The 19,668-nt window shown below is 39.3% G+C and overlaps 1 protein-coding gene across 3 annotated transcripts in view; it reads left to right on the forward strand.

Annotated features, from left to right (window-relative positions):
* The window catches only part of LOC110051345 (uncharacterized), a 30,292-nt gene extending 12,025 nt beyond the window's left edge, over positions 1-18,267 (forward strand). For 2 of the 3 annotated variants that reach the window (XM_089285859.1, XM_089285860.1), the window contains exons 3-8: positions 414-461; positions 4,808-6,801; positions 10,808-10,835; positions 11,597-11,839; positions 15,807-15,884; positions 16,191-18,267. In XM_089285859.1, coding sequence (XP_089141985.1) covers positions 414-461; positions 4,808-6,801; positions 10,808-10,835; positions 11,597-11,839; positions 15,807-15,884; positions 16,191-16,384 — 2,585 coding nt within the window. In that variant the 3' untranslated portion in view covers positions 16,385-18,267. Of the gene's footprint in view, positions 1-413; positions 462-1,073; positions 1,159-4,807; positions 6,802-10,807; positions 10,836-11,596; positions 11,840-15,806; positions 15,885-16,190 lie in introns of those variants that run through there. The other variant, XM_089285861.1, reaches the window with a different exon arrangement.
* The last annotated feature ends 1,401 nt before the right edge of the window (positions 18,268-19,668 follow it).

Raw genomic sequence — 19,668 nt, forward strand, 5'->3', positions numbered from 1 at the left:
TACCACTCACATACTGTAGTTCTAGTCTCAAATTTTAATTGATAATTAGGATTAATGTGCATCATGGAAATCCTAGGAAGCTGTACTGCAGCAATTTCTTTCAAAATCCAATCCTGGAAATCCAATAGAAAAATGCCAAAAGCTTTGTTTTTAACTCCTAGCCTTCATTCTTCTCGATTGCTTGTTATGAATATTTTTAGGGTTTCTAAGGTCATATAAAGACAAAAGGATTTTGATTCAAAAAGTATAGGAAAAGTTATGGAAGTTAATTTGTGTAAAGAGCTACTGTAACAGTGACTGCCATTATTTCTTATATAGAGGCTATTGTTTCTTTTTGCTACTTGAGGACAGTGCAGCCTCATAACTGATGATCATCACTTGATGACATTTATTTTACTGTTTTGTCGTGGTAGAAATGAAGCCAAGAATGGAAGAAGAAAGTAGTGCACAGTGTCAATCAGGTCAGTTCAGCCACATTTAGGAAGTTGCACATTAATTACAGCATACTAACAGCAAGTGTTTTAACAGGATGACCCATCAGTGTATTAAACACTGTTATCAGAGGGGTCGTGTAAAAGAAACTATAGTAAACAAGTGTTAATATAATAAATAACTATTAATAAGTACATAACTTTTCCCAGTAGACTGTGATACCCACAATTTTTTCCCTGCGTTCAGAGTATTTCTTTATGCTGCAAGTTTGTTTCAAACCAAACAATTCGTTTCGAATGTAAAACGTGACTGGTTAGCAACAAACCTGTGACATCAAAAACGTTACTCTTAGAATTGAGGAAAAAAATTGTTGGTATCACAGTCTACTGGGAAGAGTAATTTTTTGAAAAAAACATGTTAGTTAACCTTCTCAATAGTTGTAAATACACTTTTGCAAAACGGCAAAATCTATGACCCATTCTCATTTTGTGCCCCGCAGGACAACTAAGGCCATTCAGAACAGCCCTCAATCTATCGCGGTTTCTCGCAGATGCTGTTGTTGCCCCCTATGAAGGGCTCAGCATGGTCTTGGTTTTGCTGGGGTTAATGGTAAGACCCAGTGCTTTACCTATGTTGTGAAGGTGGGATGTTGTTTCCTGGATATCACTGTGTCTGCTTGCTATGAGTGTGATATCATCCGCATAGTCCAGGTCTTATAGGACAGTGGTGAGTTTTTAATGCAGTCTTCTTCTTTTGTCAAGTGTTTTTCTCATGACCCACAACCCTGCTTCACACCGCTTCTCACTTCAAAGCAGTCTGATGTTCTTCTGCCCTTGAGGATGCAGCTTAAGTCCTAATCGTACAGGTCCCTGATTATGTTGATGTACATACTAGGGATGCTGTACTCTTGCATGATGACCCATAACTTCTCTCTGATGACACTATCAAATGCTTTCCTGAAGTCAACGAAGTCCACACAGATGGGGGCCTGCCATTTCATACAATGCTCAAGGATGTTTCTGAGTGTGAATATCTGTTCCATAGTTCCCCTTCCTTGTCTGAAGCCAGCCTGCTGCTGGCGCAGCCTCTCATCTACACCCGTCTTGATTCTTTCGATCAGAATTCTACAGAAGATGGTCGATGGCACTGATAAGAGGGGATATACCATGGTAGTTGTCACATATAGTCAGATTTTCCTTCTTAAGAATTTTCACAATGAACAATCTTCTCCAGTCTGATGGAACTTTCTGCTCAGCCATAATCTTATTAAAAAGCACATGAAGCTTCTTGATTGCGGCATCTTGCGTACATTTGAGCATTTCTGCGCTGATGGTATCCATTCCTGGGCTTTTTCCATTCTTTAATCTCAGTCACATCGGGCAGTTTTGTATCCAGTAATAGCAATTTCGTCATCAGAAATATCCTCACTTAGATGGGTTTTAGTTATGGCTAAAATGTCGAACTTTATTGAGAGTAGTAGTGTAATGGCACCTCTTATCTTGGTCTCTGAGATTTCTGATGTTGTTATCTCTGGTAGCTGCTGTGCAGCAACAGGTCAGTGCCATCTGGTAATTCATTCCCTGCAGAATCTACATTAAGCACTTCTTCAAAGTGCTCCTTCTATCTTTGTAGGATTTCCTCTTCATTCATTAACAGCTTCCCACACTTGTCTCTGACAGCTGTCACTGTGGTTGTGTTTGCCTGAACTATCTGCTTCATCAGTCAGTAGAGGTCACGGAAGTTATTGTTCCTTGCTGTGCTTTGTGCTTCTTCTTCAATTCTGTCTATCATTCTTCTCTTGTCAGCTCGTGCACTTGCTTTCACCTCCTTGTCCTTTCTTTTATACTCCTCTCTTTTCAGCTCTTTCAGTCGCTCAGATCTGACGCGCCCAAGCTTCTCTTTGATCTGCCTTCGCTCACCCATTCTGCTGTATGTTTGGGCACTAATCCAGTTGGACATGATCCTTCTCGTTTCTCCGAGAACAGCATCTGTACTCTCACAGTGTGTATTCTTCAATTGTAGCCAATCTGTTTTGGATCTCAATATGGAACTATTCCTTATCTGTCTGATCTCTGAGCTTTGCTGTGTTGTACAGTTTCCTTCCTCCCTTTTTCGCCTTCTTAGCCCTTCACAATTTCAGCTTCACCCTTGCCGATAGAAGGTGATGGTCACTGTTGGCATGTGCACCTCTCATCACTCTGGTGTTGATGTGGACAGGAAACTTCTTGTATTTTCCATTGATTATGCCGTGGTCAATCTGGTTACAGTCGGGGCCATTAGGTGAGGTCCATGCGAGCATGTGAATATCTCTGTGTTCAAACAAAGTTCCACCAATAATAAGGTCATTCAGTGCTCAATATTCTGCAAGCCTTTCTACATTCTCATTCACCCTTCCTATTCGTCGCCATCCCATCACTCTCTCCCAACCTAGGTTGTCTTGGCCAACTTTGGCATTCGCGTCCCCCATAATAATCATGCCTGGGTGATCTTTCCACTTCCTCTTTGCAGCTGTTCGTAAAATTCATCTTTGCCTCTCTTCTTCTTCATTGGTTGGTGCATGTTATCGCTGTTTCGCCATAGTATTAATCGAGTGAAAACCAAATTGGGTGTGAATTTCAAACATCCGATTAGTCTGGTTTCTTCCCTCTGACCTGCCCGGCATGATTGAATTTGCCAAGGAGATTGAACTCCCCGCCGGTATAGCTCTTGGGATCGTGGGAACACACAAGCTCCCCTACCACTGCAAGGCGACAGTCCACGAGGAGAGAAAACAGCTAATGAATCATACCAATTGGCACAGCACATACACGTATGTATGTAGCTTGAGATGTAGGAGAGTACCTACCCCCAGGGACGTTATCAATAAGCCTTACAGAAATTAAGTGTATGTATAACAGATCCTGATATAACGCTGTAGATTGATACTGCTTAGGCCTCCCACACTGTCTGTATAGTTAAGTTCCAGGTTTTCATAGAATTGTAAACTTAAAGTAACTAGACGCTTTGGTGCGTGTACCCAGGCGGTCGTTATACTGAGAAGTACTAGCTATATTGCAGTTGAGCTAAATGTTCTGCATTTGAAGTCGTACGAAATTCAATCGAATCGATGTGCTCAAGCTATTCTGCCTTTTATTGCATTTCTTGGAATCGATTGATAGCTTATTACTCGTTTGCAGGCCTTTAGGGCATGAATTGAGTCAAGGTCTTTATATCAGCCTATAAACGTTTCAATCTATTTTCCTTAGCCTTTGTCGTTGTTGTTGTTTGCGTTTCTCAAGCAAGCGAGACATTTTGAATTTCAGAGTTATGGCGGTGCATGACATAGAGCTACGAACGCGTTTGTCGAAAAACATATACTTATTTCGTGACTTTTAGCCTATTCAGAAGTTAAAGTAATAGGAAAAGTACTTATGTGAATGCTTGTTTGTTCAGTACAGATAATCAGTCGCCTAGATGGCCAAAGTAGTTCTAGATGTTTACACTATTTTCCGGCCGCAATGTTGGTGTACCGCGCAGGTACACCAACATGGCGGTTCCATACTGGGTTCTGTAAATTTGTGCAAAATACTTCGACGAATATCTGGGGTTTGGGAAAACGCACGGACTTAAAAATTAGAGAAGTGTCATTTATTAATCTCCTATAACATTACAATTTCTTGACTTTATCCAGTAAATGGTTTTCGAGTGTTTCTATAACTCGATATAAAGACGGAGAACATGTTTTCTATTTCTTTAGAGAACAATGCGACGAAAAAAAGGAAAACAACTTGTTAACTTTGATTATCAAAATGTAAATTCTCTTTGCACGCGCCATCATTACGTCAACAGCTCGTGCTAGTTCTGTGTTTCCACCGAGTTATAGAAAGACGATTTTTACCCAATCAGCGCGCGTATTTTCGTAGGGCTGTTTTCTAAATATATATATGTTACTGTTACTGTTATAAGTTACTGTGAGTCGTAGCACCACGTTGTACTCTGTTTTGTTGTTCATAAGAAATGTGGCATTATATTAAGTTAGAAATTTGTTACATTTCACTCCAGAATGTGATAGACAATAATTTTACATCTAAGCAATAGGCCACAAGTTTTTCTGGTTTATAGGTTGATAAACCACGCGAGATGTTGAAAGAACACGAGAAGAATTCGTAAATCAATTTACAAATTCTTCAAGTGTTATTCCAACATCCCAAGCGGTTTATCATGCCACTAAACCATAGAAACTTGTGGTCTATTGCCTTTGTATGATAATTCAGAAGACACGCGAAATTTCCATGAGTTTACTGGCACCATAGCTGATTGACCACTCAGAGCGCGCGCTTTCATTTGATTATTATATAAAATTATATAGTGACTGGTCTTTTTCGTCTGGTTGTAGTCCCTGAAGAGATAATCCTTCGAGGTCGTTCAGCCCGTCAAGTGTTTAATAAAGCGCTCCTAGAGGGGTCAAAGAAGCTAAAGAGGGTACCCATAATGATTGTTGGACAGGGCTGCTCAGGAAAGACTAGTCTTAAGAAATCCTTGAAGGGTGAGCCCTTTGACCCAGAGGAAAACAGTACTGTGATGATGGAGGTCGATCCTTCACATTGCAAAGTGACGACTGAAGTTTGGAAGATAGTGCGACCTAATCAAGCTGCAGATTCAGGCGACAACTCTCTAACTGTGCAAGATGTGTCAGATACAGCACAATTGACTGAGATGTTACAACAAGTACTAGGCAAGGATGACGACGACCAGGAAACCTATGCAACCTTGTGGGATTTTGGCGGACAGTCAGTGTACTATGCGACCAACTCACTTTTTCTGACCAGGAATGCAATCTATTTTCTGGTCTATAATCTAAGCCGTAACCCAGATGACAAAGCTATCCCTTGTGTAAGACAAGGGCTGTTCAAGGTTGTCCAGGACACATTCAGTAACACAACCAATATGCAATATCTTGACTTTTGGATGTCATCAATATCGTGTTTTGCTTCTCAAGATGAAGGTCCCCAAATGAGTGCAGCATCTCAGAAACTGCCACAGAAGTTGCCACCAGTCTTCTTTGTTTGTACTCATGCTGACAAGCCCTACAAGAGAGGCAGTCCTAGAGACCTAGCCCGTGAAATATATGGTAGTTTACGGGAGAAAACGTCTGGTTTGCATTTGCTTGAAGACTTCTTTGTGGTAGACAACACAAAGGCAGGAACTGCAGATGAGTGCCAAGAAGACATAAATCATTTGAAAACGGAAGTACTTGCAGTGGTTGAAGAACTTCCACATCTGAATCAAAGTTGTCCAAAAAAATGGTTCAAGTTTGAGGAGGCACTTGAGGTCATGCGTGAACGTGGCTGGAAGTGGATTCCCATTGGTGAAGCCAGGGAAGTTGCCCTCAAAGTATGCAACATTGTGAATGATAAAGAATTTGTTATACTAATGGCCATGTTGCATGACCAGAGAATTATACTTCACTTTACTGATACTCCTGAATTGCACAAGATGGTCGTCATAAACTTGCAGTGGTTGATTGATGTCTTTAGGAAGGTGATAACCATTGTGCCCTATGAAAGCAGAGAGGGAAAATTTGAAGAACTGTGGCGTAAACTTGAAACAACAGGAATTCTCGAGGAAAACCTTTTAGAACATATGTGGAACCGCACGGAAAGGAAGGCTTCTGAAGGTCTTCTTGCACTTATGGAGAGGTTTAGTTTGTTGTGCCGTTGGCCTTCATCCGATGCTAGCAGATCATGTGAATACCTTGTGCCATCCATGCTGATGTCACCTCCACCAGATGATGTCATGCAGCTGATTGCATCTGTGAAAATTCCTTCACTTTTCCTTAAGTTTGAGTCTGGCCAAGTGCCCCCAAGCCTGTTCCCCCGGCTAGTGGTACAGTTCTTTCAGTGGCTCACTAAAAAATGGCCTGGCCAACAACAGCCTCAGTTGTTCCTCAACTTTGCCAAGTTTTACACCCATCCAGCAGATGAATATTCTGTCATCCTTCTCTGTCATACATCTTCTATTGAGGTTGCTGTTCACAGGGCTCAACTTTCTTCAGATTCCCACAATGAAGGGTTTGATGTGAAGATTACCCGTGATGTGTGTAAACGTCTTAGGTTAATGCTTCAGGTCATGGGTCAGGAGTTAATCTGGATGAAGAACATGCAATTTGAAATGAGTGTCCTCTGCCCAGTGTGTTGTCCAACAGCTGGTACTACTGAAGCTTGCAAATCTCACCAGACAAAAGGGTGTAGGGAAGAGAAGTGTTTGCACTTCTTGTCAGAGTCAGAGCTACACTCTCCAAAACCCGTCATCTGCACCCCAGCCTTCGGTCTCCCTACCAGGGTCCAAGTTTCGTTGTTTAATCATTGGTTCCAACTTCTGGATGAAGAGGTATGTGGATTTTCATTGCATTTTTTAGATGCAATCTTCTCAGTTCTCGTACTTGTAATTTTCTGCATATACACCCCATTACATACATAATTATAACAACTGTGATATATGCTGCTATTTTACATTTTATATGTATTTGATATCTTTTAAGTTTTTATATCATGCTGAGTTCACGTTTCATTTATTTATTTATGTTTGTTTGTTTGTTTGTTTGTTTGTTTATATATATATATGTCTGGATTTATGAAAACGGTGTTAAAGACTGAATCAGGTGTTTTTTTGATTTTTTTTTTTTTTTCATTTCTTTGTTTTTTTTTTCTGCTTTCGCTATGACAGCAGCTTGTAAATCTTACCTAGCATGAAATGTAGGAACTCCTTGCCGCATGTTTCATTTATTTAGGTATTTTTTTCCTTATTTATCGACCCCCCCCCCCCCCCCCCTTTTTCAATTTGCGTTAAGTTTAGCCCAGGCTACACTCGTCTGAATTCAGTTCGCGCGGTGACTCTGACAAGGAGCGACCGATTAGCGTTCTGTATTTGCTGTCTAAAGGAAGTCTGCCCGAGGACATCATTAAGTCCAATGAAGGCCCAAGTCTAACGCTTTGCTAGTAAGCGTCGTCCATTATCGTACCTGAGGCGGGCCTGAGGACATGTGTAAACTGTACGGGTCACATTTAGTCCCGTAACAGAAGGCCGTTTGCCCTGTGGCGATAATGTTGTGCTTGCTTTAGACAGCAAAAATCTTTCGCCACATCAATTTAGGGCTTAGACGTGCAATGGACTAGACATTTCTAGCTGCTGTTGGCGTCATTTGCTTTGAACTTTGATGTAGCTAAAGACTTAGAAAAAAAAATCTGTTGAAATCTGGATGTGCCATTCCGCGCTCGACAAAATTGAAGTACATCCGGGACATTGCTATTTGCGAGCAAAACATGGCCACGAGGAGAGAGAAGAACATGAGTTCAAGCGCTGATCGTGAGTAGAATTTCCTTGTTTTATCAATTTTAGGCGTTCTCGGCTTAGCTAAGTATCAGAACTGTCTGTGATTCGCTAGCGCGGAAGAAATTTATTTGCGTGGCTTCCGGGCGATAATTGACGTAACGACAACATGTTGAGTGTTCGCTTACTGCTAACTATGGCCTAGTTTGTCTGAAGTTCAATCGATTCTCGATGTAGCAAGCTCTTGTTCAGTCCATTTAGGACGATGCAGGCCTTTAGAAAGCGATAGATTAGCTCTCCGCCGCGGTTTTGATATCTGTACGTTCGTGTTGATTTAGACTCCAATTTCATGTTAAAAGCACTCTTAATTAAATTGTACAATTCATGATTCAACGAAAAGACGGTGAATTTAGTCTTCCTGGCCTCAAAAGGCATACAGGAGAGTTATTTGCTGCTATTTGAGCTACGATAAGCCTCGTGGAAAGCTAGCTCTAGGACAGAATTGTAGCAAGTTAGATTATCAGTGACAAGTCAAATTCTATGGCTATGTTTTTGCGAATCCGGTCAGATATTGAAATGAAATGTCACGTAACGGCTACTTTTTGGCTGAAATATAGAGGTAAATAACCGATTCCACTGCTTACCATGCTCTTGTTAGCGTGACTGGCTAATTTAACCCACAGTAAAGACCTAGTGAGGTATTTAGGTGAAATCGCAGAGGTTAAGCCTGTCTAAATTAGTGCCGCGGCGAACCAAATGATCAATTTAAGCTCTAATTTAGTTTTGTTTGGCTCGTTCGACTCATTTGCAGCGACTTTAAAGGCTTGTATAGGCATGGTATGGACTCTATTAAGAGTACACGAGGTAGATAGCACTCTCGGTGCGACATGGCCATATTTATGTACATTTTCTAACCGTTTTTTCAAAAACATGCCCGCTATTTTGGTGCAAAGTCTTTAACACGGTTTTCATAAATTCAGACATATATATACATACATACATACACACACACACACATACATACACACACACACACACACACACACACACACACACACACATACATACATACATACATACATACATACATACATACATACATACATACATACATACATACATACATACATACATACATACATACATACATACATACATACATACATACATACATACATACATACATACATACATACATATATATTAACTAGAGGTTTTTTCGAATTAAATTCTAAATAATATTAACTTTGTGTAGTAAGGTATATTTTAATGTGTAAATAGTGTCCCCAATTAGTTTTTTCAAACTAAATACCATTGAATCTTAAATAAGGTCTTTCATTCTTTCATTCATTCATATATCGTAGCATCAGTGCCCACCCTACTGTGTGTTTGATGGGTTTACATTTTAACATGCTTCTTGAATTTAAGTGCAAGTAATACATTAACCGGTACGCATTTTGATTCCTTTTTATGCTTAAAAACAGTAAGTTTACCTTGTTCAATAACATGCATTAAGGGGTACCAAACTGGTAATAACTTTATTGATATTTTTTCAGGCATTATTTTTGCAACTACATGGCTTCCAGTGTTGCTTTCGTAACTGCGATGATCTTTCATGTTGCATATCATTCTCCCACAGTTCATATTTATGATATTAATTGTCATTTATTATATGGCTTTGGCTTGTGGTCGATATAACGCCCGCTCTGACTGGCTAAGAGTGAGATTTGAGCAGTCATTATGTTGCCGTAATGCTCATGGGCCGATTACGGATTATGCAAATTAGAAAGAGCGGCTCTGAAAATTCACGCGCATTGAAACGATGAAAGCCGATTAAAAACAGTAAGAGAAAGTAAATTTAATTCCGATTAAGTAAAAGTTGATTTTTCCTTAATAAAGTTTATATAGAATTCGTCTTTTACTTACCAGACTTAAGTGTGAAAAACAATCAAAGTTTGCCGCGTCTTAAGTAAAGCTAAAATCGCCAAGTGAAAAAGAGCATCGTCAGATCTGTCATGCATCCTGAGCAGAACACCACGAAGAAACTTATAAGTTATCATCTTAGTCCCAACAATTTACCGAAATATTGAACTCCGTCAGAGTTCTCATCAAATAGATTCCCTCGCTTGAACACACGCAAGTGTAAATCAGCTTCCAGGATCATCAGTAAACAATCGGGTGGTTTCTGTCGGTAGCAGTGTTTCTGATAACTGCAGGAAGTTTTAGACGTTCACGAGGCTTGAAAAGTTCATCCATAAATCCCAGAATGAAGAAGGCGAAGATATGTTGTCGAAAGCGAATGCGAAGATCGAGTTATTCTGAGCAGTGCGTTCTGAAGCATTAGTATTTTCTTTCCCCGAAAGATCGCCACAACAGTCAGCAAACTCCCCCATCAAGTTGTTGCAGCACGATACTAAACTACCTTTCTGAGGCTGTGACAATCATTTTTGCCGTAAAGAAATGTGCGTTTTTAACGGAATACGTACTTATACAGTGGTGAAGTTCACTGACTGTGTAGTTTTGCCTTGGGTTTGAGACGATGAATGAATCGGTAAACGCGCGCATCGCCGGATGTAAATTGACGACTTCCGCTCGAATAATTCTTTTTCTTTTCTTTAATTCATGAGCCATATAATAAAAAACTTAATAACCTCGACCGTTCGGTCGTTACGGGAAAATCTCAAACCTCGGCCTACCGTATTGACCTCGCTATCGCTCGGTCATTACGGCAAGGCCTCAGTTTGAGATTTTCCCGTAACGACCTCACTCTCGGTTATTATGTAGTTAATATTCATTTGGTTGTCTTCACCATCGATTCACTGGTATATTACGAACTCAGCACAAATTGACCAGCTCCCAGTTGGCTTGGTAGCTCAGTTGGTTGAGTGCTGAGCCATCATCAAAGAGGATCGAATCCCGTCCAAACCTATTTTTTCTGGCTTCATTTTGGCAACTGCCTTAGTTTATTTGCTTCAGTAAGTAACTATGATAGAGACCATGAAGCTCTTTCTAAAAGGAGAACAGAAAATATTTGCATATTTTTACGATGTTTGTCTGTCAATATTAGGTTGGAAGACCTAGGACACTCGTGGAAGGTATGCCATTATTATTACAGTTGAGTACTATCTGTTCATTAAATGAGTGTAGAATACTACTTGTAATATCAGAAGCTTATGATAATATATCAAGCACAAACACGTTACCTAAATGAGTTGCAATGCTTTATTTTTACCGTTTCAAAAGTAAATACATAGATACATACACGCATACATACATACATATCCTTTACTTAAACACGATAAGATTTAAAGCTCAAAGCTTGTGGGGTAGTGTAAAATTAATTACAAATGAATTAATTATAAGGATAACATTACTTACAAAATACACTCGCTAATGAATGAAAGCTAAATTAATGAAGCATTTTGACTTCCTTTGTCTGTGGTTCAGTCATCTGTTAATGCATACCATATAATGTTGGTCAATGTTCAGTGGAAACCATATTCGAAGTTAAGTAACTGTGTACTGTGACGTCTAAGATAGCTTATGCAAGCTATCGCCTTGAAAACTAATCTTAATTTGTCAACTTGCTTGTAAGAATAGCTCCGTATCCCTTTGACATAATCCGATTGATCAGGACAGTCGCCGTCCTGGCTACCCGAAGGTTCTATTTTTGTGTTCGAACAAAAGATGCAGCAGAAGTGATAACAAACATTGGTAACGTTTGCTACAACTCCACTTCAAAATTATTATTTCAAAAAGACGATGAGAATTATTAATCAATCTAATCATTTCTTCCAGTCTCGTGGAACGTATATCTCTTCATTAACTGCTTTGCCAAACAAAATTTGTGTTCCAGAAGTTGAAGAGAGCGCCGTTGCCCTCCCAGGTGAGCTGCTAAGAAGTCTTTTATCAAGAAACATTGAGGCAAAGGATGTTATAGCTCGACTACTAGACATTCTTCACTTAGAACAGGAATCACTGCAAATTCCGCAGCCTGGGACTAAGCGTCTTCTACGCAACTTGGCTAGAGTTGCTAAAGAAATGAACCGACTTGATGTGTTTGAATTTTTGAGGGAAATAACACCTGCTGGTACTACAGGTAATTTTTGTTCCATGCAAAGGTATTTAATCAACCCTTTATTTTGTTAATTTTGGGGGATAATCTCTGCGTTTAGTATGTACCACACAAGTGAATAGTGCTTTACACACGTTCTGATTGATTAACTCGGAGGTAGTTAGCAAAGCACTGTTTACCTCTGAGCGTCGCGCTCATTAAATATCCACCACTATTCACCTCAACCTCGGTAAATAATCATTAATTACTCCTTGGAATTCGGTGATTAACTGCTTTTCTGTAAGCCTCGAGAGAGCCCAGTTAGCTACAGTCATGAACAAAAGTGTTGACACATTTGAGGAAAACAAACGCTTTCTATCGGCGTCCTTCCGTAATTACAAAAAAACATATTTTTTGTCGATAGCCAACCCCCCCCCCCTCGCCCTTTTCAATGTTGAAATACGCTCCGTGGACACTGTCACGTGGTTAAAACATTGAAAAGGGGAGAGGGGGTCGAAATGTAAAAATTGGAGATTGAAAAACTCACGCGTTCAGCGAAACAGGTCTTTTTTGGGGAATGTCTCAACTGCTTTTGTCCATGATTGTAACTTTAAAATGTACTTGACCAGCCTGCAAGCAGGCTGTCGTAAGCTGCGGCACGAGCAAATAGGAGGCCTAATTTAAAAATGGTCCAACAATTGACGTTGTCTTTCCCAGCTTGTGTTGCAAAGAGGTGTGGAAAAGGTCAAGTGAGGACGTTTGAATAAATATCAAAAGAGAGTTTACCCTCGCATATCCTCAGGGGGTTCTCTAGCTTGGAATTTTGGGTAGGGGTGTGCCTTCTAGTACTTGAAATTCACGCCATATTTCATACCCAAATTAATAAAGTTTCGAACCCTAACAGAGCGGACCCCAGAACTTTTTGGCTTCCAAGCCAAAACATGAAAACAGTGGTTGTATACCCTAAGAGCTATTTTGCACTAGTTGACAGAACATTCTGCTATTTCAGACCAAAGTGGTAAAGTGGTCAAAATTCTTAAGTAAAAAACCATACTCTTTGTGCGACACATACCTATACACCCTGAAGGTAACTCGAGGCATTGTCTTTACCAACTCTTTTGTGTTTCTCGGTCCTAGAACTTAACAGTTGAATTCTTGCACAATCGGTGTATTCCGTTATTTCACAATAACAGACAGACTGGTACAAAATGACTTGCGAGGCGTCCATGTCTGCGTGATTTACGGCGCCATTTAACAAATTGACGTCAGTTTTTTATGCGTCTGTCCTCTTATTGATGATAAATTGCATCTTAACATTGTCAAGGTGGCTGTGGAACCACGAGCCGCAGGCCAGTGGTTCCGTAGTAAACTTTGACAATGTTATGACGAAATTTATGATTAATAAGAGGACAGACGCATAAAAAGCTGACGTCAATTTGTTTTTTACAATAACAAGACCCCAAAATGGTCAAATGCCGGGAATAAATGAGGGGAAAAGACGCCGTAAACTTGCCATAAACAAAGATATGTGAATTTTATTCAAAATGACGCGAGCATTGTCAATAGGTTTTCTCGCTTTTTGATTGGCTACTTAAAAAGTCCATAAAATCTCATTGGTTTAAAAGTTGACAGTTTGACAGCTGAAAATTGAACTTGAAAGCTTGCGTAAATTAAAATTTTATCCGTCTGTACTCTTATGATAAAAATGAGCCAATCAGCGCGCGAGAAATTGGACAGTTATTGTATTAAAACAATTTCTGGTATCGTCGACGATCTCCTCTTTCTTTTCTTAGATCGCTTCTTTTACTGTTTCTCTCCGTTGAAAGAAAAAAAAAGCTGAACATGAGAGCTTACAATTCGCTTTTTTCTGCACACGTGTATTCAAATTGTTCTGTCAATTACGGTGTGTACGACCAAGTGTTCTACTGTGGAGCTAACTATGCAGAAAGAATGACATCAGACGGAAAATGTTACTGAAAGGACCATTTTCGTTGAAGTCAACACATCCTCCTATCGAGAAATCTTCAGTTTACTTTTTCTTTTCGCTGAAAACAATGAAGCGGTTATAGCTTTACTAACAAAAGCTTCTATAAACAACATGGTCTTCAACCTGTTTGACTTCGGAGGCTAGGGCGGTGACACCCTATTTTGGGCGTTTCTGACATAAGATTCTGTATTATCTAAATTAATTCATCAAATTTAAAAACGTTCTTTTGTATTGCAATGTCCTACTGGCAGCTACCAGCTTCTACTTCTTAAGAGTGCCTGCCTGTAAAAATCAGACAAATTCTTAATTTCGCGGCAAGGGTCGAAAATTCGATTTCGCTCATATTCTTATGGTAGATAGGCTAGGGAATGACAAAAACTACTGGATAGTTTTTTTTGGCAAAATATCCTTTTATTTCAAAGAAATATGCAAATTACCAAATTCCGTTAAAATCGTCATTTGACGCACCATTTTATTAAACAAGTTTGAGAGCCTCGAATGCAAAACCACATCATTCTTCCGTCTTCAAAACACTCAAATATTTTTGTGCAATGTTTAAATGTGTACTGGGTTGATTTTAGGGAATGTGGCGTTGTCTTTTTGGGTGCACAATGATTAAATTTCGAAGACATGTATTTCATTCACTTAAAAGTACTTCGTGAATATAATTAATTTTCACCATGTGCGAAACCTTCAAATGGACCAAGCTTCTGGTGGTTGAATCGCAGAAGGATGGTCTACAGATTCCTGTAAAAATTTCTTTGGGCAAATGATTGTGAGCGACGCGAGAGCTTTTCAAAGTACGTCAAAAATGCAAATATTTGACCATCCGTCGTCAAATTTCAATTTACGAGTTAGACGTATTCGACCGTTAAATAAGTTGACAGTTGGCGATGTACATCGGACGTTATGTAAACAAAAGCAAACTTCTGCTTTTTGTGCGACGATTGGTGAGAGAAACACGTCAAATCGGCTTTGGACCTGCCTTTTACATCAAATGAGGTTAGAACATTTCGAAATTATCAGCTCTGTGTCTATTTCAGCTTAACATAGGTCAAGTCATGTGGCGCATGCTAAAATATACGTCTAACTCGTAAATTGAAATTTGACGACGGATGGTCAAATATTTGCATTTTTGACGTACTTTGAAAAGCTCTCGCGTCGCTCACAATCATTTGCCCAAAGAAATTTTTACAGGAATCTGTAGACCATCCTTCTGCGATTCAACCACCAGAAGCTTGGTCCATTTGAAGGTTTCGCACATGGTGAAAATTAATTATATTCACGAAGTACTTTTAAGTGAATGAAATACATGTCTTCGAAATTTAATTATTGTGCACCCAAAAGGACAACGCCACATTCCCTAAAATCAACCCAGTACACATTTAAACATTGCACAAAAATATTTGAGTGTTTTAAAGACGGAAGAATGATGTGGTTTTGCATGCGAGGCTCTCAAATTTGTTTAATAAAATGGTGCGTCAAATGACGATTTTAACGGAATTTGGTAATTTGCATATTTCTTTGAAATAAAAGGATATTTTGCCAAAAAAACTATCCAGTAGTTTTTGTCATTCCCTAGCCTATCTACCATGAGAATATGAGCGAAATCGAATTTTCGACCCTTGACGAGTTATTTTCCATTTTTATGGACAGGGACTCTTAACTGTTTCTTAAGTTGTTCGCTAAGTCGCGCCCAGGAGAAAAGGAAGTAGAAAAACCAGAAAAATAGAATATGATCTGAGGAAGGGAGTTCCAATTTATTGTAAATTGTAAGGTTTTATTTAATAGCCAATCGTAACTAGTCGCACTGTCATTTGCCAAGGTATTGACAGGCTGCCTGGCCAATTTTGGTTTTGTTATGAGCAGTACTGCCTTCAGCTACTTCTTCGTCACTCAGATGCAGACGGTATTTCAGTGTCGATCACGTGTTCTTGTTTGCAGTTCAAGGTGTTTTGTCCGCCAATGCATGAAATATTCCCCGTTATCTGTGCCTCTACGGCCTCACCCTTTGATTTTCTTTAGGTCCTGTGTTATCCGAACACCTTGCCGTGCAAGCATTACCGTCTTCCATTAAGAGGGGTATTACAGTTAATTTGAGTGGTGAGTGCTGCTTTTTTGTATGTGTAGAATAGTTGTCTTATGGTGGCATATCCTAAGGTGGTATAGGGAAATCGTTTGGGTGAGAGTAATTCTGAAAAGAGCTGCTGTCACAGAGTCGTTATAGTGCGACTTTGCTCACTGCTCAAGTCTACAGGTCTTATCTCTTTTGAACTCGCTCTCATTTATTCATTCCTTGATAATGGCGTCATGAGGTCGCCGAAACGTCGGGGCATTATATCGTTAGTTTTTACTTGTTTATGGACTTATGGGCTTAGTAAGAGGTATTTGTGTCTTTCTGTGTCACAGGCGGAGATGAATGGATGCGGGTTGCTGAGGCATTGGACTTGAAGCCGGCAGAGATTCGTTATTTAGACAAACGTGTTGTGAACCCAATGGACGCGGCTCTGACTTATGCTACTCAACAGTGCCCCATAACTGTGGGTGATCTGTACGACTTGTTAACCAGATGTGAAGTGCCTGTGATAGCTGACCTTCTGTAAGAAGGTGACTACAGACGTATTTCCGCTCGAAACCAGGAAAAGGTTTTTTTTTTTAACCAAAGGAGAGTATGAAGTCGCAGTCTTGAGTGTATCTCGATTCTTCGATGCGCCCATTTTATGTTTTTGTTAAGCTATGTTGCGATGCCATGTAATGTTTTAAGTGTCTAATTGTTCAAAACACGAGGCCGTAGGGCCTTTGTTTCGTCCTGATGTAAACACGCTACCACGTGTTTTCTCAGGTAATTCAGAGAAGAAACTCCAGCTGATGCAGTAAGGGAAATTTACACTGTATCTATAGAAGAAACCAAACGCAATTCTTTGCAGGTAGTTAAGTGCCTGGTGTTCAAGTACACTGGCAAATTGGACACAATAGTACATTCATTTATTCAAAAAGTAATCTGTTCCACCACATTTGGTCGGACAAAGCCGCAACTGAATATAAAAACCGTGCGAAGTGCTTTTATGACAAAATCGGACTACAAAGTCGTGGTAGGCCAACAAAAAGTAGAATTTTGTTTCAAAACGATAGAATTACAAGTAGGTGTAACGCCACCAGGGTTAGTCGAGACTGGTGATAACATATATCTAAATATAGTAGATGACATTTATTAAATTCAGGCAATGTTAAAAGATTAGTGGAGGTATTAGAACTTAGTTGTTTCCGATAGCCTTATACTGATAAGATATAAAAGACCAGAAATGACCCAAAAAGGGAAGTCATTAAAGTGATCCGTTTTTAGTAAGTTAACAAGGAGGTGATAATGTACAAGAATAAGCGTCCCCTCTTATTCTATAACAGAGAGTAGGTGTTCCCTTAAACTGTTGACTGTCCAAAGCATTCGTAGCTTTACTGGAAAAAGACTTCAATTAAAATATTGGTCAATCATTGCAGACTTGCCACAAGTCGACCTCATGAGTTTTACACACACTTTTACACACTTTACTTCAGTTACATTTAGAAATGAATAAAAGTGTAAGACTGATCCGCTAGTAGCATTAGGCTAATCTAGGCGGATCAGCTATTATCAGATTACTCATGTTATATTAGTTAAATAATGCATTAAAAACAACGAGAGTGACGAAAATAGAAAATATTAACGTTACTTTTCAATTAGTTCTACGCTAGATAAGTTAAAGAATATAGGGTAAAATAGCAAAGCGAGCTGCGAGGTTTTAGGCCGCGATGCGGGTCGAGGGAGCGACAAGAGGAAGGACTTTTCTGAAAGTCTAAAAATATTGCAACTGTCTGAGATAGGATAGGCATATTAAAACTGATTGATCTGCTGTTTTACTCTTTCGTTCGTTCGGTCGTTCGTTCGATCGTTCGATAGATTTATTAGCTTATAGTTAGAAATTGTCTCAAAATAAATTTGTTTTCAATTTCTATAATTTTCCGGGTAGCGTGTGAGGGAATGCATGTTAAAGTAGCATAGAACCCGTTTTTGAATGATCAGAATCTTCATTAATTTAAGTGAGTATTCGAGGGCTAATGTCACATGAAATTGTATCATGAATAAGGTACAGTTGATAAGAGAATTTGTAAAGTACACATGATGGGCGCCAACCGCGGGAAAGCGCATGTGACCAAGTTGTTTTTAGTGTTGGGTATCAGATCTATCGGTTAAATGGGCGAGTAAAGCAAAACCAAGGCAATTTCGGATTACGATCAACACAGGCCATATCCGTATTCTAGGTATTGGACTGGAACTAGCTTGCAATGGAGGCTCATGCGGAGGAATAGCATAGAAAAGAGATTTAAAATGTCATTTGCATCTGAACTTGACTGACGTAAGCGAATGAAAAAAATTGTGTTTACAGACCGAGGTAAACCGCCATTCACGGAATAAACGTTTACTCGCGAAAATACATGTTTCAATATCAAACCGGGTGCATTTTGTATGATTAATAGTTTAGAATTATCTTAAAAATCTATGGAATATATTTGCTCGTACGCGATTGGTCTAAACTCGTCACGTGACTGAATATGCCCAGCTAGAACTGGGGAACGTCCTAGTGATATTTCCCAATTTTCAAACGAACCCGCGTGTTGCGAAAAATATTTGAAGGATAATGAACACAATAGCCTCCATGTGGTGAGAAAATATGCCCGGGGTTTTTCCGCGGACATTTTCTGTGCTACAAAGCTCACAGTTCCCTCTTCGCTCTCGGAAAACTATGTTTCTCGGGACAATAATGTCCGCGGACAAATATCCGAGCATATGTTCTCGCCAAGTGGAGGCGCTTGTTTATACTCTCTAGTCTTCGATCGTTTTTGATAGTTTTATATAACAATATTTATATAAAGAATATTTGTTATATAAAAAAAATATTTGTTTATATTGTGTTTTATGCTTTTTTTCCATGTATTTGTGTTGTTAGTGTATTTTTGTCGCTCAAAGGAGCTCATTAAGGATCCACTTGAATAGAGCGTTTTCACACACGTGTCCAGCAGCCATGTAAATTTATTGGAACAAAAGTAAAAGTTTACATAAGTAAAAAGTTCCAACTCCCACAGGACTGGTTTGGTACACCAACATGGCCGCCGTTTCATTGTTTTGGAACACCAATATGGCTGCCATAACGTCATGTGAAAGCGCTCTATCGAATTGATAGTTGATGGAATTTCCTCGTTTCAAACTTCGTACTCTTACTAAGAGAAATTTGACAGGTTTTACGAGTCTTGCAAATCCAACGAACATCGGCGCTCTTTTCTTATTCTCGGCCCTCTTAATCACGGGCCTTTTATTCCATAATTAGCAATAGACCATTTTACAGTTGTCTGCTCGGTGACCGGGCCTTTGAATGGCAGCGAGACTGGAGGTGACCTTGCTTTGATAGAGACCCATGCTTTTGTCATGTAAATGCACCTAGTTAGCATTAGAACAACTTGATTTACACAACAAAAGCAGTGAGGTCTGTTAGGGCTTGCCACAAGTTGGTCGAGATTTCCCAAAAAGTTGCCCGGCATTTCTCAAATATTTGCTCAAAAGTTGCTCAAAAGTTGCTCCAAAAAAAGTAGAAGTTATTTTTTGTAACGAAAGTCGCTCAAAAATTGCTAAAAAAAAGCAAAAACTTTTTTTTTTTTGTTTCTCTCTTCTTTTATTTGGTCTGAAGCAAAAATATGTTATCTGTACAACAAAAGTAACATTTTTAAGCACTTTTGTGCAATTTTGCGTTGTAACCCGCGTCACTAAATAAATTTTTTCACAATACGTATGAGTAAATACTGCGCATCAATATCAATTTAACAATATTAATCTAGTAAAAATTCTATTATGAGCGAA

The sequence above is a fragment of the Orbicella faveolata genome, unplaced genomic scaffold (assembly GCF_042242905.1).
Source record: "Orbicella faveolata isolate gen_17 unplaced genomic scaffold, um_ofav_v1 contig_13, whole genome shotgun sequence".
NCBI classification, from domain to species: Eukaryota; Metazoa; Cnidaria; class Anthozoa; order Scleractinia; family Merulinidae; genus Orbicella; species Orbicella faveolata.